This window comes from Rhinoraja longicauda, chromosome 13, assembly GCF_053455715.1.
Source record: "Rhinoraja longicauda isolate Sanriku21f chromosome 13, sRhiLon1.1, whole genome shotgun sequence".
Classification (NCBI taxonomy): Eukaryota; Metazoa; Chordata; class Chondrichthyes; order Rajiformes; family Arhynchobatidae; genus Rhinoraja; species Rhinoraja longicauda.
In genome coordinates this window covers 50,827,052-50,854,378 of record NC_135965.1, presented here as the reverse complement: position 1 = coordinate 50,854,378, position 27,327 = coordinate 50,827,052, and the positions used below count along the sequence as shown (strand labels likewise).

The window sequence follows — 27,327 nt, the reverse complement described above, 5'->3', positions numbered from 1 at the left end:
ACGTCACTTATCCATGTTTTCCAGAGTTGCTTCCTGACTAGCTGAAGAGGGTCTCAACCCAAAACGTCACCCATTCCTCTCTCCAAGATGCTGTCTGACCTGCTGAGTTACCCCAGCATTTTGTGATACCTTCGATTTGTACTAGCAGCTGCAGTTATTTTCCTACACAGCTGAGTCACTCTAGCGCTTTGAGTCTTTTTTTTGTAACCCTGCATCTGCAGTTTCTTGCGTCTCCTATTGGGCTTTTTTCAATTACACGTGGCGTTTCATGTTAGCTAGGTTCAATAACATTCAAGGGAATAAAATTTGTGACTTGTATTTTCCCATTTGAAATGTAATTTCAACACATGATTCCATTGAAACTCTTTATCCAATTGAAAGCTCATTAAACTGAAACCTCATTGTAACTATTGAAATTATGTTTGATCACCTGACATGTAATTCGAAATTGTAACATTGTAAGATATTAAAATTATATCAAAGAGCAGATACAAATCAGATAGGAGGAGGGGAAGAGAGATGAAGATATATTTCTTCAGGTCAGAAAGGATGAAGGAGTGAAAAACTTAGTGTTAGATCAAAGTGGAAGTTACAATTTCAGCTTTTAATGACCAGCCTCAAAAGTAAGATCACACAACTGTGTGGGGACTGCTAGTGGGGAAGGAGGATTTACCAGAAGCTGTACCTCATTGGAGTGTCATAGGATTGATTCTTAGATGATCATGCATATTAGGAGCACAGAGGGGGTAGTAACAAAAGCATAAGGGATCATGGTGGTGGCTATAACATTAAGATTGCTGTAATCTCTCACCTTCCGATAAATGTATTTCATCGTAGTGTAAGAAATTCTAGTCATGGGGGCATACAACATGGAAACAGGCCCTTCGGCCCAACTTGCCCATGTCAGCCAAGATGCCCCATCTACACTAGTTCAAACTGCCTGCATTTGCCCTATATCCCTCTAAATCTTTCCAATCCATGTCCCAGTCTTTTATTATTTATTTAAATCTGCACCAAATGAATAATTAATGGTATTTGGCTCAGTGTAAACATAGGCCAGCTGGGCAGGACACAATTCCTACATCTTGTAGATATTTTGAGACCTGGAAGTTTAATTGATCACTGTAAATGTACCTTTTCTCCAGAGGTGCTGCCTGACCCGCTGAGTTATTCCAGCACTTTGTATCTATCTTCACCGTAAATTTTCCTTGGTGTCTATGTGACTTTGGGAGAGTTTGGGAGAGTTGGTGGGAATATGGGGAGAATACAATTAAAATGGTGTAGGATTATTCATGTAAAAGGCTGATTAACAGTCTGTGCATTGTGGGTAGGATGAAGAGACTGTTAAAAAGTAAAATAGTTCAGCGCTGTGATACTGCTAGAGTTGATGGGAATTTGGGGAGAGCAAAATGGGATTAATATTACTGGGTACTTGATAATTCGGTTTCGATTCAATGGGCCATAGGGCCTATTTCTATGAAGTATTTCTTTAGGACTCTGCGACTCCACATCCAAGTAATTGTAACATACATTCTTTAAAGAAAAAATGGCTTTGTTCATAGATGATTTCATATGGAGTTCGTAATTTGAAATCGAGCTATCAGGTAATTTCTTGCTATAAGGTAGAATTTCTGCTCTTGGTTAACTCGTTTAAAGAATTGCAATGCTGAACATGAGAAAAATGCAAATAGGTCCAAGTTAACTGATCTGCCAAAACAGCAGTGGCTGTGCATAGATTAGTTTTCTATATTTGACCGAATTAGTTTTGTATTAATCTCAGACTGGCATGATTGCCAAAAACTGGTACACAAGCAATTTGTTGAGATTTGTGTAGAATATTTCACAATTAAACAACAGTTAGTGGAGGCCAGTTCGTTGGATGCTTTCAAGAGAGAGCTGGATAGAGCTCTTAAGGATAGCGGAGTGAGGGGGTATGGGGACAAGGCAGAAACGGGGTACCGATTGAGAGTGATCAGCCATGATCGCATTGAATGGCGGTGCTGGCTCGAAGGGCTGAATGGCCTACTCCTGCACCTATTGTCTATTGTCTACTCATATTTGTGCCTTTGACTTTTGAGATTCACCTGCTTGCATTCTGTTAGATTTGCCATTTGACAGATGTGCCATTTTACTCATTCTGAGCATGTCCAAAGCATCTCTTGACAGAGTAATGAAACCCTAGATTATTGTGTGCAAGATGGGGGCTTTTTTAGATTGAGTGATTCTGTTGAGTGGGAAAAAGATTGAAATCTGGATGAATTTTGACATTTGTTGTGTATACTTAGGTGTGTTATTTGATCAATGTGGAGTGCTACGATGGAAGATAGATTTAGTTGCTGAAAATGAATACGTGCCTCGATGACATCATCATATTGCAGTGAAGGAACTCCATTCACGGAACTATGGTTAACCATCTGAAATATTTCATTTTCAATTTGGTATCGGAATACAGTTCAATCTATCTATAGTATGTATGCCGCAAAATTATTTTTTTATTGCTTCAGTACATTGTTGTCCAGGACGATTATTAAAGGAAAACTCAAATGATTCTTGATACATTCATAACTTGATTTTCTCCAGGTTTCCTGTACACTCCTTTTGCCCATGAGATTTGGCTTCTGTCTACTTAATCATTATCACTAAACTGCTTTTCCAGTCCCATAGTTGCCAACTTTGTTCTCTTGTTTCACTGTCCCCATCTCTTTAAAAGTCATCATCCCAATCTCATCCCATTCCTCAAACACCCAAGATTTTACTGTTCGTTTTTACCCTCTCAAGTCCTTGAATGCATTGTTATACGACCAACCCAGAGCCATCCTGTGATTCGCCACCATTATTCTAACTGATTTCCTCCAATCAGAATGATGACACAGCACCATAATGGTCTTATCTAAAATCATCAGTGGCATCTAATTATGAATATGACCATGAACCACATGGAGTCTTTGACATGATCTAACAAACCATAGCATAAAGAGACAGTTTTGTTATCCAAGTCTTGCTTCATTCCACTCAGTCAACTGACAATCCGCTATCCAAACATTAGAAACACTCATGTGTAGGAAGGAACTGCAGATGCTGGTTTAAACTGTAGACACAAAATGCTGGAGTAATTCAGCAGGGCAGGCAGCATTTCTGGAGAGAAGGGAATGGGTGACGTTTCTATTAGAAAAGCTGAATTCATTAACCTCTGTCCTATTACTTATTCTGCATTCTCACCATCAACTCCATCTTCTCCGCAGATATTGTGTTTGGATGATATATATTTTTGCATCCTCAGCACCTCTTCATCAGGTGGAACTCTTGGGGCCACTGTGCTTATTATAGGAACAAAAAGAATGGGACGCAGTTAATAACATTCTTACCCAGTTTCTATGAGAGGTTGTGAACTAAAAATGTCATCACTGTATCTTACTCTACATGACCTGCTGAGTAAGTTTTTATATTTCAACTGTTTTCACTATTTTGTCAATCTCAAAATGTATGCTGAATCTGACTGAATCATCATCATTATCTCAAAAGCACTCTCCTGCCAACACACCTTCCATCTATGTGCTTTTACCCTCTAAAATTAAATGCAGAATTGCATCTCTCTTGTTGAGCTTGCAGCATCCTGGCTAAAAGACATTCCCTCAAATGTAATTTTGTTTTTAACAGTTTTCTGTCCTTTGTAGCGATTTGTTCATATTGTTACTATTGGGACAGTTGAAATCTTGCAGTTACAGTTCTGTTTTTTTCTTTCTCATTCCAATTGCTTGTAGGCCTATAGTACACTCTGAGCTATGTGATCATTCCTTTTTTGGTCTTCAGTTCAATCCCAAGCAGCCTCATTTGATGATCCTCCAAACACATCATCTCCTTTCACAGCTGTTTCTTTAACCAATATATTGCCACCTCCTACCCACCCTCAGCTTTTAAACCTTTCATATATGAAAACCCTGAACAGTAAGCTGCCAATCCTGTGTTTCAGTAACAGTTAAAAATTGTTATTCCGTGTGTTTATCAGCATCTTCATTATTCACTATACTCCTTGGATTAAGAAAGATACCATTAAGCTCAGACAGTACAATCCGAGCCTCAGTCTCAGACTGTACTGATTAGTACAGGTGTCAGAGGTACAATGCTTTCCATAATGTTTGGGACAAAGGCCCATCATTTATTTATTTGCCTCTGTACTCCACAATTTGAGATTTGTAATAGAAAAAAATCACGTGGTTAAAGTGCACATTGTCAGATTTTAATAAAGGCCATTTTTATACATTTTGGTTTCACCATGTAGAAATTACAGCAGTGTTTATACATAATTTCCCCATTTCAGGGCACCATAATGTTTGGGGCATGGCAATGTTATGTAAATGAAAATAGTCATGTTTAATATTTTGTTGCATATCCTTTACATGCAGTGACTGTTTGAAGTCTGCGATTCATGGACATCACCAGTTGCTGGGTGTCTTCTCTGGTGATGCTCTGCCAGGCCTGTATTGCAGCCATCTTTAGCTTATGCTTCTTTTGGGGGCTAGTTTTCTCTTCATATAAAAAGCATGCTCAATTGGGTTCAGATCGGGTGATTGACTTAGCCATTCAAGAATTGACCATTTTTTAGCTTTGAACAACTCCTTTGTTGCTTTAGCAGTATGTGTGGGAACTGCCGGCCAATGAGTTTTGAGGCATTTGTTTGAACTTGAGCAGATAGGATGTGTCTATATACTTCAGAATTCATTATGCTACTACCATCATCAGCAACTACCATGAGCAATTACAAACACCCGTGAAGCCATGTGTCCCAAACATTATGGTGCCCTGAAATGGTGGGACTATATATAAACACAGCTGTAATTTCTGCATGGTGAAACCGAAATGTATATGAATGGCCTTTATTAAAATCTGACAATGTGCACTTTAACTACATGTGATTTTTTCTATTACAAATCTCAACTTGTGGAGTACAGCGGCAAATAAATAAATTATAGGTCTTTGTCCCAAATATTATGGAGGGCACTATGGGGAGAAGGCAGGAGAATGGCGTTAGGAGGGAGAGATAGATCAGCCATGATTGAATGGTAGAGTAGACTTGATGGGCATTATGGCCTAATTTTACTCCTATCACTGATGACCTTATGACACCACTTTATTATTTGCCCAATTTCACTGCTCTAATTAATTTTCTGCCTTCCATTTCTAGTCCTGCTTTCTCTCCCAAATAAATCTTTATAAGGCTTTGCATCCTCCTGCCATGCTATTTTAACCCCTTTTCAACAGTAGCATATCTGTGAGGATATTGTTTGCAGCCTTGTTGACTTCCAATTTACCTCGTCTGCAGAGTCCAAGCTTTCCCAGTAAAGTTCCAAATGCCACAAGAACCAGCAGCCTGTTTTCATCTGCCAGCTCTCCACTCAATGCATGAATCTGCATTGTTCTGTTTCTGTACTCACTGGCACATGGCAGCAGAAGTAAATGTCACAAAAACTAAGGAGCTGATTGTGGATTTTAGAAGGGCTCAACATCCAAGGACGTACACGCCACTGGAAATAAATGGGTCTACTGTGGATAGGGTGAGCAGCTTTAAATACCTGGGAGTTCACATCAAAGAGGATCTGACATGGACAACACACATTGCCGCACTGGTGGGTAAGGCAAAGCAGCGCCTTTACCACAAAATGGCGGCGCGGCCCAAGCAGCTGCGGCTTACCTGCGGTCCGTTTGTCTTTGTGTTTTTGTTGTTTTTTTGTCTTAATTGTAGATGTGATGTTGTGTTTTTTTGTGGTACTGTACTATGTGTGGTCACTGTATCATCATATCATATCATATATATACAGCCGGAAACAGGCCTTTTCGGCCCACCAAGTCCGTGCCGCCCAGCGATCCCCGTACATTAACACTATCCTACACCCACTAGGGACAATTTTACTATGTGTGTGCGGGGGGGGAACTGTAAATTTGAAAATTTGTCTCTTCCGAACGGAGACCCGACCTTTTTGCTGTGTCGTGTCTCCGTTCCTGCTGCGGCCTACCATTGGCCCAACTCCTGGAGCTGGCAGCCTCCACCCGGGACCACCTGGGGCTCTGGTTCCCAGAGCCCGCGGACCTGACTCACCATCAGCGGAGCTGGCTGTCTTCGGAGGCTGCGGGAGCGGCTGCGACTCGCCTTCGGAGGCTTTGGCTCGGGCCGCATGGATGCCGACATCGGGAGCTCCGGCAGTGGCAGCGTGTTCGCCCGCCCCGGATCGCGGGACCTGGGTCGGCCCGCCGCGGACATTTCACTGTCCGGCGCGGCCTAAAATAGGCCGCGGGATTTTTCTCTGCTCGGCGGGGGCTTCAATGTCGGGAGCCACGACCGCCCCGACGTGCAGCAGCAGCGGCAGCGTCTTCGCCCACACCGGATCGCGGGGCTTGGGTCGGCCCGCTGCGGACCTTTCACCGTCCGGCGCGGCCTGGAACGTGGCAACCTCAACAGCCTGACCGCGGGAGAAGACGGCAGGGGAAGAGAAATTACATTCTGGCCTTCCATCACAGTGAGGAGGGGACTGGAGAAGACTCACTGTGATGGATGTTTCTTTTTGTTTTGTGTTTTGTGTTGGTTGGGATTGTGTAATTTGCTTATTTTATTGCTCTATTGTTGGACTGTGGGTGACGAAATCTCGTCCAAAAGACCTGTTTTTTGGATGACAAATAAAGGTAAATCTGAATTCTGAATTCTGAATTCTCAGACAGCTGAGGAAATTCAGTGTCTCTGAGGATCCTTCATTGCTTCTACTCTGGGGCTGTAGAGAGCATCTTGTCCGGCAACATCACAGTCTGGTTTGGGAACAGCTCTGCCCAGGACAGGATGGCCCTGCAGAGAGTAGTGCGTTCGGTGAGTGGGAACTACACTCGTCCCCCTGCAGGACCTATACATCAGGAGGTGCAGATCCAGAGCAAGTAAGATTATGAGGGACCCCTGCCACCCCAGTAACGGACTGTTCCAGATGCTACGGTCAGGCAAACGCCTCCGCTGTCACGCTGTGTTGGGAGGGTGAGGATAAAACGGAGTTTCTTCCCACAGGCCATCAGGACTGTTAACTATTATAACTCCAGGGACTAAATTTTCTTTTCTGTATTAATTTTAATTTATATGCTGTAACTGTAATTCTTTTTTTGCACAATCCGCAGGCATTGCCACTTTCATTTCACTGCACATCGTGTATGTGTATGTGATAAATAAACTTGACTTGACTTGACTAGTGATGATTACCTTTGAGACCGTAATCCTTAATCCTTAATCTCCTTGCTAAATCTTCAATATCTGTCTGCAGGACATCAACTCTTTTATATCCTTTGCTGGAGTAACTCAGCAGGTCAGGCAGGGCATCTCTGGAGGACATGAATAGGTGATGTTTCGGGTCGGATCCTTTTATATTCTTGTTGTTGGTACTAATGTGGTAGATGACGCCTGGCTGTTTAAGATATAAAACATTATAGCCCTTCAAGGCTGCTCTTCCAGACCTCATAACAAAAGCATATTTTTTAGACACCACCAATAGTCATCTAATTTAGAAGAAGAAAGTGATCTTATTTTGTGATAATCTCCCACTTTCTTACCATGCACCACTGATCAAAATATGTACAATGATGTTCATTGTTACATGATAATGTGGTCTGAAATGTTCTCCAGGAAAGAGAATTCTGAGGAAGTCCTGAGGCACAAGATGAAAGATGAAATAAAATCATTGAATATGACAAAGTGGAATTTCAATATGACTTTAATTTTGAAGTAATATTACCTTAAGTTCAGAAAAGTAATTAACATTGACTTGTAGTGAGTCCAGACGAGTGGTATTATCCAAATACTTTATTGGTATAAAACCCGTGACAAACGCAACAGACTTCTTTCTGGACGAACACTAACTTCACTCACTAATCTAATCTCTAATCTAACGTTTGGCGCCAAGCATTTAAATACCCCGCGCTTCCTCACCCCGTGACCGTAACCCAATCCGAGGGTTCTATTACCTGGCCAATCCCTATGTCCCTACATGACCCCCCCCCCAGAACCCTCGAAACCATACCTCACGGGCGGCCGAACCTCCCGCCCAGAACGTGTACGGATAGGGGAAACCGATACCCCCAGCGTGACAGGAGGCGGGGTGGACGCCGCCGCTGGAGGCGATGGTGGGTCCACTGGAGCGGAGGGTGTAGGTAACGGGGGGCACTTGATGAACAACGGCAGCCCGGGACCAACCATAGGCGGCGGAGGCCCAAGAGGTGGTAAACTGGGCGCCGCTGACGGGACCAGTCAAGCAGCCACAGGCCGGCCCCGGCGCGGCGGCTGAGCCACCGACACGGGGAGGTCCTGGTCCAAATGGGCCGGCTTGAGACGGGACACTGAAACCAGCTCCTGACGATTTCCTACCTGGCAATCTTTCCGAAGAAACACGAAATCACAGCTCCGCAATTCCGAAGGAACGTGAACTGCTGTGCTTCCGTGACTAGAGGTGGGGACTGGAGCCAGAGAACCCACCCGTTCCCGGAGGGAGCCCAAGACTGACGTGACGGATGGCGGCAAGGCGGGAGTGGAAGGGAGAATGTCGCCCGGCACCCGCAGGGGCGAACCGTAGACGAGCTCGGCCGAAGATGTGCCCAGCTCAGCCCGCGGGGCCGTACGAATGCCGAGGAGGACCCAAGGCAGCTGGTCAGCCCAATCGTAGCCAGTCAGGCGAGCACAGAGGGACGCCTTCAGCTGCCGATGGAAACGCTCAACCATCCCGTTGGCTTGGGGATGATAGGCGGTGGTCTGCTGTAATCGAGCACCATACAGCTGCGCCAGCGCAGCCCAGAGGGACGAGGTGAACTGGGCTCCCCGATCTGTAGTGATGATAGCCGGGACCCCGAAACGAGCCACCCAATGCAACGCCAGGGCCCGTGCACAGGATGCCGCCGAGGTGTCCGACAATGGGAGCGCCTCCGGCCAACTAGTGAACCGATCAACCACCGTCAGTAGATGAGTGTAACCCCTAGAATAGGGCAATGGACCCACCAAATCCACATGGATGTGGAAAAAACGGGCGGGGGGAACCTCGAATCTCTGGTATGGGGGCTGGACATGACGATGGACTTTGGAGGTCTGGCACGGAATGCAGGCACGTCCCAGGCTGCCACCTGCTTTCGCAGGCCATGCCAGACAAACCGGTCAGCCACCATGGCTGAAGTCGCCCTGATGGACGGATGTGCCAGGCCATGAATGGCCTCAAAAACCTTACGCCGCAGAGCGGCAGGCACCACCGGGCGAGGGCGTGGGAGAGTAACATCGCACCACAACTTGATACCTGTGGGGCCACACGCCACCTGCTCTAAACGCAGTCCCGAGGTTGTGGAGGCGTACACCGCGGCAGTCCCTTCCAGGCGCTGAGCCTCCGCTAGCTCCTGGAAATCCACATGTTTACCAACCACGGCTACGGAGGGAACGGCCGGCCGGGACAGGGCATCAGCAACGGCATTCAGCCTACCCGCAATATGACGGATATCGGTCGTAAACTCCGAAATGAGGGTTAGGTGCCGCTGCTGGCGAGCCGACCACGGATCAGAAACCTTAGCAAAAGCGAATGTCAAAGGTTTGTGATCCGTGTAGGCTACGAAAGAACGGCCTTCTAAAAAATAACGGAAGTGGCGGACTGCTAAATAAAGGGCCAGGAGCTCTCTATCGAACGCACTGTACTTGAGCTCCGCTCGAGAGAGCTGCCTGCTGAAAAACGCCAGAGGCTGCCAATTACCGTCGACCTGCTGCTCCAAAACCCCACCCACCGCCACGTCTGAGGCATCCACCGTCAGAGCTGTGGGGGCGGAGGAGCGCGGGTGCACCAGCATGGTGGCGTTGGCGAGAGCCTGTTTGACCGCAACAAAAGCCGTCTCCGCAGCTACGGACCATACCAACTCCGCGGGGTTACCTGCGAGACATTGAAAAAGGGGGCGCATAACCCGAGCTGCTGCAGGCACGAACCGATGATAGAAATTGACCATGCCCACGAATTCCTGCAAGCCCTTGATGGTAGTCGGGCGGGGGAAAGAGCCGACCGCGTCCACCTTAGCTGGTAAAGGAGTGGCACCGGCCGGAGTAACCCGGTGACCCAAAAAATCCACCGCGGACAGGCCGAATTGGCATTTGTCCGGATGGAGAATCAGGCCATGGTCTTGCAGCCTCTGGAACACCGTGCGGAGGTGGACCAAGTGCTCCTGGACCGAACGACTGGCAATCAAAATATCGTCTAGATAAATAAAGACAAACGGCAACCCTCGACCCACCCGGTCCATCAGACGCTGGAATGCCTGAGCTGCATTTTTAAGGCCGAAAGGCATACGCAACCACTCAAACAGTCCGAACGGGGTGATGGTCGCTGTTTTCGGAATGTCCGGCGGGTGGACCGGGATCTGATGGTATCCCCGCACCAAATCAATTTTTGAAAATATTGTCGCCCCCTCCAGGCTAGCTGAAAAGTCCTGAATGTGTGGAATCGGATAGCGGTCCGGCCGTGTTGCCGCGTTGAGTCGACGGAAGTCACCACATGGTCTCCACCCCCCAGACGCTTTGGAAACCATGTGCAAGGGGGAGGCCCACAGACTACTCGAAGGCCGAATAATTCCCAACCTCTCCAAGTTTAGGAACTCCTCTCGCGCCCTGGCCAGCTTGTCGGGTGGGAGGCGCCGTGCCCGGGCAAAAACCGGCGGCCCTTCGGTTGGGATGAAATGGACGACCCCGTGCTTCTCCGAAGGTGAATCAAAACGCTGGACGAGGAGCTGCGGGAAGTCGGCTAGGACCGCATCGAACTGACCGGGAGCCATGGTAATGGACTGGATAACTAGGCTGGGTGGGGCGGCGCTTGTAGAAGCCTCTGGCCCAGTACCCCGAGGCCGTTCATCAGCCGAGGGTTGTAGGCCCCTCCCTCGGACGTCTGCGACCAAGGAAAACGCCCATAGGAAATCTGCCCCCAATATGGCCTGGCCCACATCCGCAACGATGAATTCCCAACGGTAAGTCCTGGACTCGAAGGACAGGGACGTGGTCCTTTTACCGTATGTACGGATGGTGCTACCATTCACTGCAATTAGGGGCGGTCCCTTTTCCCCCACTCGAACTTCACAGTCATAGGGGGGCACAATACTTACGACCGCTCCCGTATCCACTAGGAAAACGATCCCGGTACTCTGATCCGTAGCGTAGAGGCGGTGGTTACGGCCAACCGAGACTGCCTCTACAGTCGATCGGCCCAGGCGTTTCCCGGAAACGAACATGGGGATCTACAGCTTCGTGCCTCGCTGCCCCACCGCCGATGGAAAGAGCACCAGCACCGCCTATCCGGCTCTGTTGGTCGAGCCCGCTGCCAATGAACAGGCGCCGCCGCCCTCTCTTGGCGGGCCGGCTGCGAAATAGCGGCCGATGCGTCGCTCTCCCGGCCGCACCCCCGACTGCCGCTGGGCCTCGAGACCCGGTTAACGGAGCCGTCTCGGGTGTTGCGCTCCCTCACGAGCGTGTCGGCCTTCTCGGCGAACGCTACCGGATCTTCAAAAGGGACGTCTGCCAACACCAACCTGACGTCCCCAGGTAGCTTCTCCCGAAAGGCCGCTTCGAATATCATGCACGGCTGATGGTCGCCCGCCAAAGCCAGCATCTCGGACATCAGCTCCGACGGCAGCCGCTGCCCCAGGTCTGGCAAATGGAGGAGCTTCAGAGCCCGCTGGCTCTGGGCCCAGCCGAAGGTCCGCAGCAGGAGCTTCTTGAGCCCCACGTACTGGTCCGTTTGGGGTGGACTGGTCAGGTATCGGCTGACCCGCGCAGCCACCTCCGCCTGCAGACAGCTCACCAGGTGGTGGTACTTCTCCTGGTCTTCCTCCACCTTTTTAAGATGGAACTGTGATTCTGCCTGCACAAACCACAGGTGCGGCTGATGGGCCCAGAACGGCGGTAGATGGATTTCGCCCGCGCTCGCTCCCGCCTGCGACATGCTGCTGCTTTCTTCCTACGTTCGAGGTCACCAATGTAGTGAGTCCAGACGAGTGGTATTATCCAAATACTTTATTGGTATAAAACCCGTGACAAACGCAACAGACTTCTTTCTGGACGAACACTAACTTCACTCACTAATTTAATCTCTAATCTAACGTTTGGCGCCAAGCATTTAAATACCCCGCACTTCCTCACCCCGTGACCGTAACCCAATCCGAGGGTTCTATTACCTGGCCAATCCCTATGTCCCTACAGACTATTACATTTAAATTAATAATGCAAATACAAAACATTCTGCCCAGAAAGCTTGGGTCACTGGTTAAACTAAACCAAACAAAGATCAAAAGTGGTCAAATCTTTCATTGGGTTGTTGGCAAATATGAATTTTATTCAATTTTTAAATGAAGTACCATCGACACCAAAATTATTTTCATTCCATATTTGCCACCCAACTTGCTGAAAAATTCCAGCATTTTCAGTTCTTGTTACATAGTTTAAACGTTTGCGTTACTCATCTTAAAAACTGTTACTAAAACGAAGAAAAAAATTATTAAAAATAATGCAGAGCTAACTTGAAATATTTGAAGTAAAACACCTAAGTTTAAGTTAATTCAAAGAGATATAAACTTTCTGAAAATTGCCGCTCTACCACACAGCCATTTCTTTATACTGAAATGAATGTCGTCACTGTATCTGGACTTGGTCTCACGAAATATAGATTCAAGTGGCCAAATTTCACAGTATAATTTTATAGTATAATACACTACTAGACTCCATGAACTCTCAAGGTCAAAGCAGTATCAGGAAATCATTGATGACGATGTTTTATGAAGTTTGGGGCTTGTATGTTTTTGTATCAGTGCACAATATTCCCAAACTAACTCAAGTTTCAGAGAAACTGCAATCATTTCTCAGGAAAATCAAGGTAATTGTGTGATTTAGTCAGTTTAATCTAAAGTACATTGGATAAGAATATAGAAACAAAGAACTGCAGATGCTGGTTGATACACAATAAGACACATGTGCTGATGTAATGCTGGGCCAGGCAACATCTCTGGAGATAAAGGGATTGATGACATTTCGGGTTGACACCCTCCTTCAGTCTGAAGAAGTGTCTCTACCTGAATTGTCACTTATCCATGTTCCCCAGAGATTCTGCCTGACCCGCTGAGTTACTTCCGCACTTTGTGCCCTTTCCTGGATATGTATATAACGTCAATCTGCAATAGCCAAAGATTAACAACACCATCTGACATAGTTTCCTGCTTGAAATTGGTGCTGGTCGTTTCCTCACACACTCGTGACATAAAGTTCCTGTAAGTTTTGGTTAATTTTATGCATGTAAACTGTTGTTGGAAAGGAAGACCTCTCACAGAGTGATGGTAAGGGGACTGTTAGCCTAGGTTCCAGCAGGCAGTGAAGAAAGCCAATGGAATGTTGGCCTTCGTAACAAGAGGAGTTGAGTATAGGAGCAAAGAGGTCCTTCTACAGTTGTACCGGGCCCTGGTGAGACCGCACCTGGAGTACTGTGTGCAGTTTTGGTCTCCAAATTTGAGGAAGGATATTATTGCTATGGAGGGCGTGCAGCGTAGGTTCACTAGGTTAATTCCCGGAATGGCGGGACTGTCGTATGTTGAAAGGCTGGAGCGATTGGGCTTGTATACACTGGAATTTAGAAGGATGAGGGAGGATCTTATTGAAACATATAAGATAATTAGGGGATTGGACACATTAGAGGCAGGAAACATGTTCCCAATGTTGGGGGAGTCCAGAACAAGGGGCCACAGTTTAAGAATAAGGGGTAGGCCATTTAGAACGGAGATGAGGAAGAACTTTTTCAGTCAGAGAGTGGTGAAGGTGTGGAATTCTCTGCCTCAGAAGGCAGTGGAGGCCAGTTCGTTGGATGCTTTCAAGAGAGAGCTGGATAGAGCTCTTAAGGATAGCGGAGTGAGGGGGTATGGGGAGAAGGCAGGAACGGGGTACTGATTGAGTGATCAGCCATGATCGCATTGAATGGCGGTGCTGGCTCGAAGGGCTGAATGGCCTACTCCTGCACCTATTGTCTATTGTCTATTGTCAATAAAACTAAAATATAAGCTTGTGAGCAAGTCAATTCTTCAGGTTCTGAAATGGAAGTGGGTAGTTTAAGCATACTTTAATTTAAAAACCATCATTTTTAAAAGTTTGAACCATTATAACATATTTTACCCATAGTAAATCTGGAGCAAGGATGCGAAGCTACACTGCCTTTGTCATCTTCCCAAATTGACAAAAAAAGGCGAAAATCACTGCATGCCATTAAATCCTTAAGTTTATTACCTTTGATCCGTTCCTTCCTTCCTGTCTTGTGCCCTCTTACATACTGTAAATGTACAAAATAAATGAGCGGTCAATTCTTTGCTTGCTCAAAAGTTCTGGAAATTTGAGCAGACAGTGAAATTTTGAAGTAGTTTTACCCAGGATGTAATGTAGCATCAAAACAAACTGCTTGAGGTTTCTGTTTTAAATAAGTAAGTTCCACAAGATCAGGGAAAGTAGTATTGCCTGCTGTTGCTAAACAATGCAGATATTTGTATCTTTACCTCATAACTGACATTAGATTAGCTTGATAGACAGTCTGAAGAAGGGTCTGACCCGAGACGTCATATGTTCCTTTTCTCCAGAGATGCTGTCTGACCCGCTGAGTTACTCTAGCTTTTTGTCTATCTTTGGATGAAACCAGTATCTGCAGTTCCTTCCTACACATTAGATTAGCTTGGTTATGCTGTTGGTATTGTTTTGGTATGTAATCTAAACTTTTCACATGTTCAAAATGTAATGTGTAACTGTATTGTTAATAGATTAGATACCTATATCAACATGCCTTCGATTTGAACAGAATTTCAGTGGAAGTATTGAGTTTTGCATTATTTACTTGTCATGTTGTGTGGGTAACATGAATCCAGAAGGGTGAATATTGATTCTTAGTCACTGAATTAACCATGTGCAGCTTCCTGGGGCGAATATGCCAGTTGTCTGGAGCATTTGTGGGAGGAGACGAAACGTTGGAAGGATTTATTCTTGAATTATAAATGATTATCTTGAAAGCTATGGAGTAGTGTTTAGATATGATCTGTTTATCTTTTGCATATAAATTGAATGCCAAGAGATGAATATTTAAAACAAACAAGGCAATCTCTTGTGATGATATTCATGCAGTGTTTGTGTTCAGGAATGCAGGATTCCGTTTTATCTTTTAAGAAGACAGCACCCATTCTGTGCAACCCAAATGGCACAAACAGGAGATTTGGTATGGGGCTGCTTTTCTTTCCTTCAGGAAAGGCCAGGTTTACCTTGAATCACTATGGATTTTTTTTGTTTTCATTGACTTTTTGTATAACTATTTAAGAGATAGATACCATCTACTATCATGATTGTTCCTTCCATTCTATTTGGCAATGGAATGTCAATTAAAAAAAGAATTCCAAAGAGTTCTATGTTATTTTTTTCTAAATAAATCACAAATACATTGTAAGAAATGACATTAAAAGGCTGCGTATTATTTAAATTCCACCATCTGCAGTTTCTTGTGTTTAGTTTAGTTTAGTTTCAGCCCACTGAGTCCGTGCCAACCACGGGCCATCCGTACATTAGTCCAATCGTACACATTAGAGATAATTTATACATGCTAATTAACCTACAAACCTGCACATCTTTCTGTCTCAATTATTTAAGTTATGATAGATTGAGAATTGTTGATGTATAAAGAGATCTCAGCATCTTTGTGTATCTGTCACTGAAAGCAAATGTGCAGGTACAGTTAGCAGTTAACAAGGTAAATGGTAAATTACAAGCGGTTTTGAGAACAGGGACAAGGATGTTTCATTGAAAATATAGAGTGCCTAGTGAGACCACATCCAGGGTACCATGTGCAGATTGGTGTCCTTACAAAAAAAATATATACTTGCCTTCGAAAAAACACTAGCAGGACTTCCCCTAGCTGTGTCTAGAAAAAGTGGTTACAGTCTCATAACATTTAGGGCTGAGATAGGAAGACATTTCTTCACTCCCGGTCTGGAGGACCTGCTGAATGTCCTGCAACTGAAGGCTGTAGAGGTCAGGTTATTGATCACATTTAGGAAGGAATGGGATTTAATGTAAAAGGCAGCAAAGGTTATAGGTAGAGAATTGGAATATGGTATAATAGTGTGTCATGGTGGAGCATTCTCAAAGGCCCTTCTACTGCTATTTTTCTGTTGATGCATTATGATGGCAGTTGATGAAAACCATCAATAGACAATAGACAATAAGTGCAGGAGTAGGCCATTCGGCCCTTAGAGCCAGCACTGCCATTCACTGTGATCATGGCTGATCATCCACAATCAGTACCCCGATCCTGCCTTCTCCGCATATCCCTTGCCTCCATTATCTTTAAGAACTCTATCTAACTCTCTCTTGAAAGCATCCAGAGAATTGGCCTCCACTGCCTTCTGAGGCAGAGAATTCCACAGATTCACAACTCTCTGGGTGAAAAAGCTTTTCCTCATTTCCGTTCTAAATGGCCTACCCCTTATTCTTAAACTGTGGCCCCCTGGTTCTGGACTCCCCCAACATCGGGAACATGTTTCCTGCCTCTAGCTTGTCCAATCCCCTAATAGTCTTATATGTTTCAATAAGATCCCCTCTCATCCTTCTCAATTCCAGTGTACATAAGCCCAGTCACTCCATTCTTACAACATATGACAGTCCCGCCATCCCGGGAATTAACCTCGTGAACCTTCGCTGCACGCCCTCAATAGCAAGAATGTATTTCCTCAAATTTGCAGACCAAAACTGCACACAATATTCCCGGTGTGGTCTCACCAGGGCCCTGTATAACTGCAGAAGGACCTCTTTGCTCCTATACTCAACTCCTCTTGTTATGAAGGCCAACACTGCCTGCTGCACTGCCTTCTTCACTGCCTGCTGTACCTGCATGCTTCCTTTCAGTGACTTATGAACAAGGACACCCAGATCTCGTTGTACTTCCCCTTTTCCTAACTTGACACCATTCAGATAATAATCTGCCTTCCTGTTCTTGCCACCAAAGTGGACAACCTCACATTTATCCACATTAAACTGCATCTGCCATGCATCTGCCCATTCACCCAACCTGTCCAAGTCACCCTGCATCCTCATAGCATCCTCTTCACAGTTCACACTGCCACCCAGCTTTGTGTCATCTGCAAATTTGCTAATGTTACTTTTAATCCCTTCATCTAAATCATTAATGTATATTGTAAATAGCTGCAGTCCCAGCACCAAGGCTTGCCACTAGTCAATGCCTGCCATTCTGAAAGGGACCCGTTAATCCCTACTCTTTGTTTCCTGTCTGCCAACTAATTTTCTATCCATGTCAGTATCCTACCCCAAATACCATGTGCTCTAATTTTGCCCACTAATCTCCTATGTGGAACCTTATCAAAGGCTTTCTGAAATTCCAGGTACACTTCATCCACTAGATCTCCCTTGTCCATTTTCCTAGTTACATCCTAAAAAAATTCCAGAAGATTAGTCAAGCATCGTAGCGTGTGCACACACTATTTCCCAATATTAACGCTGGCAGGCTAAGAGCCTTTCCTATATGAACATTTCTAAATTCTCTATTCATATAACTCCATTTGTCAGTAAAACAAATGACATGGTAGCAATGTAAAACCATTGGACTAAAGATTAATGGCCTGATCTCTTGCACTGGAGAAATTGGTTTGAATTACATGAAGAAGTAAACAAAACAGAATGGAAACAATGCCTCTAAATATGATACCAAGAACAAATATTGCAAAACTGAAATAGCATCGTCAAGCCAGTCAAATGAACTTTGATATTGTATGGTCCAGTCTTCTTTGGTCTTCAGGTTTAGTGCATGCTACATACAAATGGAATCTAAGCAGAACAATCTGTTTGGAATTTGCAGAAAATTGGTTGGCAGGATATGCAGCAAACATAGTTGGAAAGCATTTGTAACATGACAGGTTTTTCCAGGAGAGTTCCAAATGACATAGGCTGTGTCAATTTGGTCTGGAATGTAAACTCTTCATCATTTTTGAACATGTACTGAATACATTTTCAGCATGTGGCCTTGAATGAGCAAATGATCAGTCACAGGAGATTAGATAACAGATTCATTCCAATCATGAACACTCAGCAAACTACGGCACAGGTTGCACTGGGAAAGGTCAAGAATTGAGTACGACAAACATGAGCACTTTACAACTCCTGCCTCAGAAATGACCTAGTTCTACTTCAATTTGCGTATCGCCACAACAGGTCAAGAGCAGATGCTATCTCACTGGCTCTCCAATCTGCTCTGTTCAATCTGGATAATAAACTACATTTGTCAGGCTGCTGTATATCATTCAACTCCAAAATCCTCACTGATCTCCAAGACCTGGGCCTCTTTATCTCCCTTTACAAATGGATCCTTGTCTTCCCCATCGGTAGACCTTAATCAGTGTCTACTTTAACTCACTGACCATCTACACAGGTGCACCTCAATACCACGTGCTCTACTCTCTTTACACCCACGACTGTGTACACAGCTCCAATGCTATCTTTAAATTCGCTGATATCAGCACCGTTGTCAGCCAAATCATGTGCGGTGATGAATCAGTGAATAAGAGAGAGAAAGGACACCTGGTTGAGTGTAGCCACACCAACACCTTGTTTGGTGTCAACAAACCTAAGGAACTGACTGTTGACTTCAGAAAGGGGAGATCAGTAGACCAAGTGCCAATTTTCATTGGTGGGCTGGTGGTGGAGAGAGATAGTATCTTCATATTTCTGGGTGTTACAATTATAGATTGCCTGTCCAGTGCTCAGCACATAGATGTAATCACAAAGAAGCAATGCCAGCACCTCTACATTCTTGGAAGTTTCTAGAGATTTGGCATGTTTCCGAATACTTTAACAAACCTCTACAGATGCAATGCAGAAAATATTCTGAGTGGTTGTAAAATGAGAATTCCACAGACAGGAGTGCAAGAGGCAGCAGAGAGTGATGGATTCAGCCCAGTTCGTCATGTTGCCTCAAGACGTTGGCATCTATCATCAATGATCCCCATCATCCGGCCCATACCCTCTTCTCGCTGCTCCTATGGGCTGAAGGTCCAGAAACCTGAAATCACACACCACCAGATGCAGGATCAGCTACTTTCCTACAATTATCCGGTTCTTGAACCGATAACTTGTTGATTTTATAACATTTGATAACCACAAAATAATGTAATCTATATTCAAAATATAAATAAAATATCTTGTCATCTTTCCTATTTATTTCTTGACTGCCTTTTTTTTATTAACTCTCTTTTATTTTTCATCCCATGGTGCATTCTTGTGTTTTTTCTTTTTTAAAATTCAGTTCCTGAGGGAGCTTTGCTGAACCAAAATTTGAATAAAAACCTGGCCTGTTATCCCCAGTCTTCAGTCCTGGGAAATATGGCTACATTAAATTTGAAGTAAGCACCATCTGGTGCTTGTTCTTAAGAGAACCGATAGATCTGGCAGGGAACATAGATACATAGACAATAGGCGCAGAAGTAGGCCATTTGGCCCTTCGAGCCAGCACTGCCATTCAATGGCTGATCATCCACCATCAGTACCCCGTTCCTGCCTTCTCCCCATATCCCTTGATTCGCTAGCCCTAAGAGCTCTATCTAACTCTCTCTTCAATGCATCCAGTGAATCGGCCTCCACTGTCTTCTAAGGCAGAGAATTCCACAAATTCACAATTCTCTGCGTGAAAAAGTTTTTCATCTCAGTTCTAAATGGCCTACCCTTATTCTTAAACTGTGCCCCCTGGTTCTGGACTCCCCCCAACATTGGGAACATGTTTCCTGCATCTAGTGTGTCCAGTCCCTTAATAATTTAAAATGTTTCTATAAGATCCCCTCTCATCTTCTAAATTCCAGTGAATACATGCCCAGTCGCTCCATTCTTTCATCATATGACACTCCCGCCATCCTGGAAATTAACCTCGTGAACCTACGCTGCACTCCCTCTCGAGCAAGAATGTCCTTCCTCAAATTAGGAGACCAAAACTGCACACAATAGTCCAGATGTGGTCTCACCAGGGCCCCGTGCAACTGCAGAAGGACCACTTTGCTCCTAAACTCAATGCCTCTCTTTATGAAGGCCAACATGCCATTAGCTTTCTTTACAGCCTGTTGTACCTGCATGCTTACTGTATGGAGAATCGGAGAAACTTACAGAACTGCATGATTTGTGTATGGAGAATAGGAGAACATTTTTAAACTGGGAGAAAGATGACCACAAGTGAAGAGATGTGAAAAGGAATCAAATGTAATTAAGGAACATAAGGATAAAAAGCCAGGACAAAAAAACCCACTGAGATGTACAAGCATCGATGTCAGAGTAAGCTTATGTTTAGGTGCATTAGGATGGAGAACTAAATAAATATAGAGAAGTCATGGCAACAAAAAAAGGGTCAACCCTATGGTCAAGCACAGAATGGACTCAAACAATACAGGGCCGGCTTTTATTTCCCTCCCCAAACCCTCATCATGCTGAACTTGATTGGCTATTTAAAGGCAAATTATAAATGAATCATATTGTTGAGGATCTTGAGTCACATTTAAGATGGGTCAGGTGAGAATAATATTAGAGATTCAAATAGATTTTGCAATAATCTATTGCAGTGGATTGCTGATGTTAACCTCTTAACCCAGAGATATTTCATTACTTCAGTTCTCATTCCCAGCTCCCACAGCACAGTTCACACCAATGTGCCCAGCACATAGTAATGCAGCTAATGAAGTTGTTACCTCAAAGTTGGAGAAATCTGGGCTCAAAGTTGGAGAAATCTGTGTGTTCTGGTTTCCTCCCATTTTCTAAAGACATGCAGGTTGGTAGATTAATTGGCCTCTGTAAGTTACGTGATGGGCGAATAAAAGGAGAGTAGTGTACTTGACGGTCATTGCAAACTCGGTGGGCCAAAGGTCTGTTTCTGGGCTACGTAGACTACTCATTTGTTTCAATAATGTCGCTCAAGAAAGGAAACCTGCCATCCCATCTTGGTCTGGCTTGTCGTGTGATAACATTGTGGTTGACATTTTAAATATCCTTTGAAATGGTTACCAACTTCTTTTCAACAGGCTATAAACGCTGGCCTTGCCAGTGACATCCAGATGAACAAATTAAAAACAAAACACTATGGCAGCTTTTAATTTGCTTGGGCTGGCTAACTGATTATACCACCAAGTAAAGCTGAAATCTAGTGCACCGAAAAGGATTTGTGCAAGACTTTTTCTGATCATAAGAAAACAAGAAATGTTTGTTACAAGAGTGTTGCAGAAGCAGCAGAACGTGAATGTTCTTATTTGCTGTTTTTGTTTTGAGAAAGCTATCAAGAGTGTACAACTGCAACATTGGAGATGATACTACACTTGGCTTCATAGGAAGGTCTTTTCCTAAACTTGTAGATGGTCCACAGCTTGGACACTGTGTACTGTTCAGGTGAAGAGAAATTTCAAATGAAGTTACTAAGACTGGAAATCTGTAACTATGAGAAAGATTAGATAAGTTGAGTTTGATTCTTTTAGAACAGATGAAATTGAGGGTAGAATTAGTTGAGTATCAAGTGATTAATGATCCATATAGATGAAATAGCCTGAAATGGGCCAAAACATGATGGTGAATGAACGTCTCACACTTGGAGAGAGCAAGCAGTTGGCATCTAATGAGTGGGAGAGGCAAGGGGAGGGGACAGTGGTGAGGGTGAAGCAGGTAAATCGAGAGGGACAGGAAGGGGTTAAGTGAAGACGAAGGATTCAAGGAGAGTGTGGATGGTGGGAGGGAGTGGGAGTGGGAATGGATACTGAGGAGGATTTGGCACAAAGGAAGGAGGGAGACTGAAGGAGTTGGTTAGTGGAATGTTTACAGAGGTTTAGAAAGAGGGAGGGAATTGGGTGGGGATGCTGCAAGAGATGGGTGGTCAAGGAACTGAGCTAGTAGATGAAGTCCTCCCATTGTCAAGCCTGCATAGTTGCTAATGCACATTGATCATCACACCTAAAAAGGAATTCACACGTTGGCGGATTTTATTTCTCAGAACTGGAACACAAGCAAGTCATCTGAGAGCTTGATATAAATCAAAAAGAAGAGTAATTGTGAAACTGTTCGTTATAATGGGCTCTATAACATGTTTTAGTTTGAAACCTGAAAGTATAATTTTGACTGAATTGTGACACAATATTGTTAACGTCTGAGTCGTGAGAACTTTATTCTCAAGTTTTAGTGAGAGAGTAGTTGAACATGCTATTTTGTTGGAATGAATTATATTTCTATGTTCTAAGTACAGATGTGTATCTCAAATAGATGACAAATCAGACCGAACCATACATATTTGCCACATGCTGTGCCATCACACTATAATTAATGTCTAAAGCTTCATTTGATGTTGTTTAAAAAATGTCATAATAATTTCAATTTTAATCTTTTGGATGCAGGTGGAGAAATGGCTTATCGGAAAGTAGATCAGAGATTTCCAGTACATAGGCAGAATCTGGATACTGAAGAACTTCCAGTCACTTCTCTGGAATTAGAATGGGACATGGAAAAGGAGTTGGAAGAAAATGAATTTGAAGGCATTGAGCCAGATGATTCTAGGCAACACCATTTGGGAAACTCGACTGGAAATACTGATCTTGATATGGAATTTGTACAACCTTCAGCATCACCACGGGGAAGATTTGAACGTCTGGAAGAAGAGTGTGATTATGTGGCTCAACCAAGAGCAGCACCAAAAAAACAGCAGAGCAACTTTCCAACAAAGGCAAAACTCTTTGCTGCAGGGATTATTATATTTATTTGTGGTCTTCTAATAGGTTACTATGGGCGGAAAGGTACCTCAAAAAATGTATTGGAAAATAATGTAACAACACCAACACCACCTGCATCCTCAGCTGCTGCACCTGATGACAGCGAAATCTTTCAGTATGTCCTTCAGGCAATCGAGGGTGACAGTATCAGGAACTTTTCTAGGTGAGTTTAATTGTGATGCAAAATATTAGGCATGATAACTTTGAAGCCAATGTAAAGACAAGACAAAGTAGGCATATTTCTCTGCACATTTTCCAAGAATAGCACAGTCTTTGATGAATTATTGTTTTACTTATATTTGTGAATTGTGCTTGAGATTAAAACTGAAGATTTTTTAAGATTAAAAAATGACAGTTAAAATCACTACATTTTATTCAGAAATGCATTTAGCATTACGTTATAACATTTGGAATTATAAATAAAGATTGCTCCAATAATTTTCTGACGAGCAAGAGCTATTATGTCACCATTTCAATTGCAGGTTACCAGTAACTTCATGGTGAGAAACACTTTAGCTGCATGATTAATTCATGCCTGTGACGAGAAGTGTCCATGAAAATGTCTTCTCATTTTTAAACAGGTTTTATGTATGTGATCTTGGGAAGTAGGTGTTACTGACAACTTGGATTTATTGCACATTTCATAATTGCCCTGAAAGCAGATGTAAGTTTACCTTTGAATGGTTGCAGGATTTTAACCACGCAGTAATAAAGGAATGGCATTATATATCCATGTTTGTGTTTAACTTGGAAAAAAGCTTGAAAATTATGCTATTGCCATGACCTTGTTGTTTTTATATTCCTCAGTGATGCACATTAAGCAGGTATGATCTCTATATCTCGTATAAAGTAAATAAACAACATCAACCATAGTAGTGAGTTTGGATATATGGGCCATTAATGATGGTACTGTTCTGTCATTTATTTTGGTGAGTTCAATGAATATGTTGCAGATTCACCACTCTCTAGAGGTACATTGAGTTTTCATCTCCTTATTTAGCCTTGGTGTTTAGCAATTACCTACATATTGTCAACCAGTGCCCTAACTTTAATTAATTATTGATTACTCCCCACTGCAACCAAGATGTCAATGGCAGGGATTTGACGATGGTAATGCTGTTGTAAGGCCCAGAGGAGGGAGTTGCACATGGATTTTTTCATGTATTTTTCTGAAGATGTAACAATATATCACGGCAGAGCAACTCTGATGGAAAGTTGGCATTTATTAAAGTAATAGACAATAGACAATAGGTGCAGGAGTAGGCCATTCAGCCCTTCGAGCCAGCACCGCCATTCAATGCGATCATGGCTGATCACTCTCAATCAGTACCCCGTTCCTGCCTTCTCCCCATACCCCCTCACTCCGCTATCCTTAAGAGCTCTATCCAGCTCTCTCTTGAAAGCATCCAACGAACTGGCCTCCACTGCCTTCTGAGGCAGAGAATTCCACACCTTCACCACTCTCTGACTGAAAAAGTTCTTCCTCATCTCCGTTCTAAATGGCCTACCCCTTATTCTTAATAAAAGATTAACATTAATACAAAAAAGGTAAATGCACATCTGCTATATATTAACAGTTGCTAATATTCGCTCACTATTGTCTGAATGTGTCGAAGCAATATGAGTATCCATTGGTCTAAAGCAACATAGAAACATAGAAACATAGAAAATAGGTGCAGGAGTAGGCCATTCGGCCCTTCGAGCCTGCACCGCCATTCAATATGATCATGGCTGATCATTCAGCTCAGTAGCCTGTACCTGCCTTCTCTCCATACCCCCTGATCCCTTTAGCAAAAAGGGCCACATCTAACTCCCTCTTAAATATAGCCAATGAACTGGCCTCAACTACCTTCTGTGGCAGAGAATTCCACAGACTCACCACTCTCTGTGTGAAGAAATGTTTTCTCATCTCGGTCCTAAAAGACTTCCCCCTTATCCTTAAGCTGTGACCCCTGGTTCTGGACTCCCCCAACATCGGGAACAATCTTCCCGCATCTAGCCTCTCCAACCCCTTAAGAATTTTATATGTTTCTATAAGATCCCCCCTCAGTCTTCTAAATTCCAGCGAGTACAAGCCCAGTCTATCCAGTCTTTCCTCATATGTAAGTCCCGCCATCCCAAGACTTCACACAATGCTTGTGATATTTGAAAGACTTTTGAGTATAAGCCTAAAATATTACATGTGGATTCTAGATTTTTAACATATGCTTTGTACGGGTGCAAAGTAGTGGTGTAGTTACTGTTCCGAAGGTTAAAGCATAAAATTTGATTACACAAAGGAAGCAGTTCAACCATTTTGCTACACTAAAGTTATCTGGCTTCACAATTTACACTTTTATCCTTGTTTCCCACCTTCTGTCTGTTCATCTCCTGCCTTTGTCCAACCATCTGCTTATCAAAGACCCCCCTCACCTGCATTTACACATCACTTGCCCCCCTCCATGCTTACAGCTTTATCTCCCCCCCCCCTTCTTCCCCACAACAATCAATCTGAAGAAGGGTCCCAACCTGAAACATCACCTATCAATGTTCTCCAGAGGTGCTGCCTGACCCACTGAGTTACTCCAGCACTTTTTTGAAGTCTGTTACCTTGCCCTGAAACAGTTGATAGTGATTTCAAAGGCATAACATCCAGTCATGGACCATTTAAAAAAAATTGTGCCCTCTCATAACTTCAAATATTAATTAGGAATTATCATAGACTATAAAAAAGTACAACACAAGAATGCCCTTTGGCATTCAGTATCTGTGCTGAACATGATGTCAAGATAAATTATTCTCATCTGCCTACACATGATCTATACCCCTCCATTCTCAGCATATCCATGTGCCTATCTAATAGTCTCTTAAAAGCCACTATTGTATCTGCGTCTACCACCAATTCTGGTGGCATGTTCGAGGCATCCATCATCCTCACCGTAAAAACCTTGCTGTGCATACCCTTTTGGAACACTAGTTCTGAACCTCGGTATCTTTTTCTACCTACAGAAATTAGGTTTTGTTTATTTCTCATCCTTGTTACTACAGTGAAGTACTTTAGCCCCCTCCATTTTATATGAATGGACCAATCTAGTCTCTTCAAGTAACAAATGGTCATCGTGAATCTAGGAGGCTGCAAAGTGCTCAGATGACGTGCTGTTCCTTCAGCTTGCTTGATTCCTTGTTATGAACCATGCAACACACAAATGGGTCAGAATTATTGTGCAATGGAGAATTAAAAAAGCAGAGCCAAGAAAATAATTTGTTCCAGTGGAATCGAGGACCAGAGGACATAGGTTCAAGGTTAAGGGGAAAATATTTAATAGGAATTTGAGGGGTAACCTTTTCACACACAGGGTGGTGGGTGTATGGAACAAGCTGCCAGAGGAGGTAGTTGAGGCTGGGACTATCCCAGCGTTTAAGAAACAGTTAGACAGGTACATGGATCGGACGTTTGGAGGGATATGGACCAAGTGCAGGCAGGTGGGACTAGTGTAGGTGAGACATGTTGGCCAGTGCGGGCAAGTTGGGCTGAAGGGCCTGTTTCCACGCTGTATCACTCTATGACTCTATGACTGAACGCAAGTGTTCGGCAAAATGGTTACCCACTCTGTATTTGGTTTGTGTAAGGTAAAGGAGACTCAGTGTTGAGAAGTTTTCCTTCTGTATGTGTTATTCAAACAGAACAGATGTGCAAGTGAGATCCAGACTTACGTATAATGTAGAACCTCTCTGCAGTTGTAAAAGCAGGGCACCAATACTACTGGAAAATAGCAGATAACATCCTGTCTTCAAACAGGAAAAGTTTAAGCAGTTAGGGATATGCAGATTTAGTCAGATTTTGGAGCTTGGGTGCATGGGCAAATTGTTGGAGGATATTTTGTTCTAAGGAAGAAATAAAAACCGAGATTGTTTTTATTTATTTTGTTCATTCATGGAATGTCTGTATCATGGGGAAGCCCATCTGACTGTCTTTTGAAAGCAAATTTTCAATTTTGTAATATATTGAAAACGATGTGATAGAGGGATCTCTCTTTTCCGTGTTTTATTGGTGTCTCTCAGCTGCCTTCATGTTTAATGGCCACTGATCATAGTTACCTCTTCAAAACGTAACATATTTACTTATTTGTTATTGGCCTTTGGTTAAAACTATTTCGCACCTTCTTTCCATCGTTCCCCAGATTCTTTTCATCACTATTTAGTGAGGCACTACATGATCATTTCACTTAAATCTCACAAAGCCGTATGCTTAAAGCATTGTGCCTTCGTGAATATGCCTGCACTATCCAGACTTTTGAAACTGACAGGTTACCACTACTCTATTGCTTTCTAACCGCAATACTAAGGGTACAACTTACACAGTATGTACTTACATTGAGTGTTGCTGCTTTGTACTTTTCAAAAGAAAGAAAGCTACATTAATTTTCAGTGAAATAAAAATATACTGTCTATTCAGCTCACCCATTACGAGAACATCTCCTCCCTGCTTCACAGATCCCCATGACTCCCATCCCTCGC

At 43.7% G+C, this 27,327-nt stretch overlaps 1 protein-coding gene across 1 annotated transcript in view; it reads left to right on the top strand.

The window, feature by feature from the left end:
• Nucleotides 1-27,327, top strand: part of naaladl2 (N-acetylated alpha-linked acidic dipeptidase like 2) — a 624,478-nt gene that overhangs the window by 238,402 nt on the left and 358,749 nt on the right. The window contains exon 5 of the mRNA XM_078410100.1: nucleotides 22,459-22,993. Coding sequence (XP_078266226.1) covers nucleotides 22,467-22,993 — 527 coding nt within the window. The 5' untranslated portion in view covers nucleotides 22,459-22,466. The remainder of the gene's footprint in view (nucleotides 1-22,458; nucleotides 22,994-27,327) is intronic.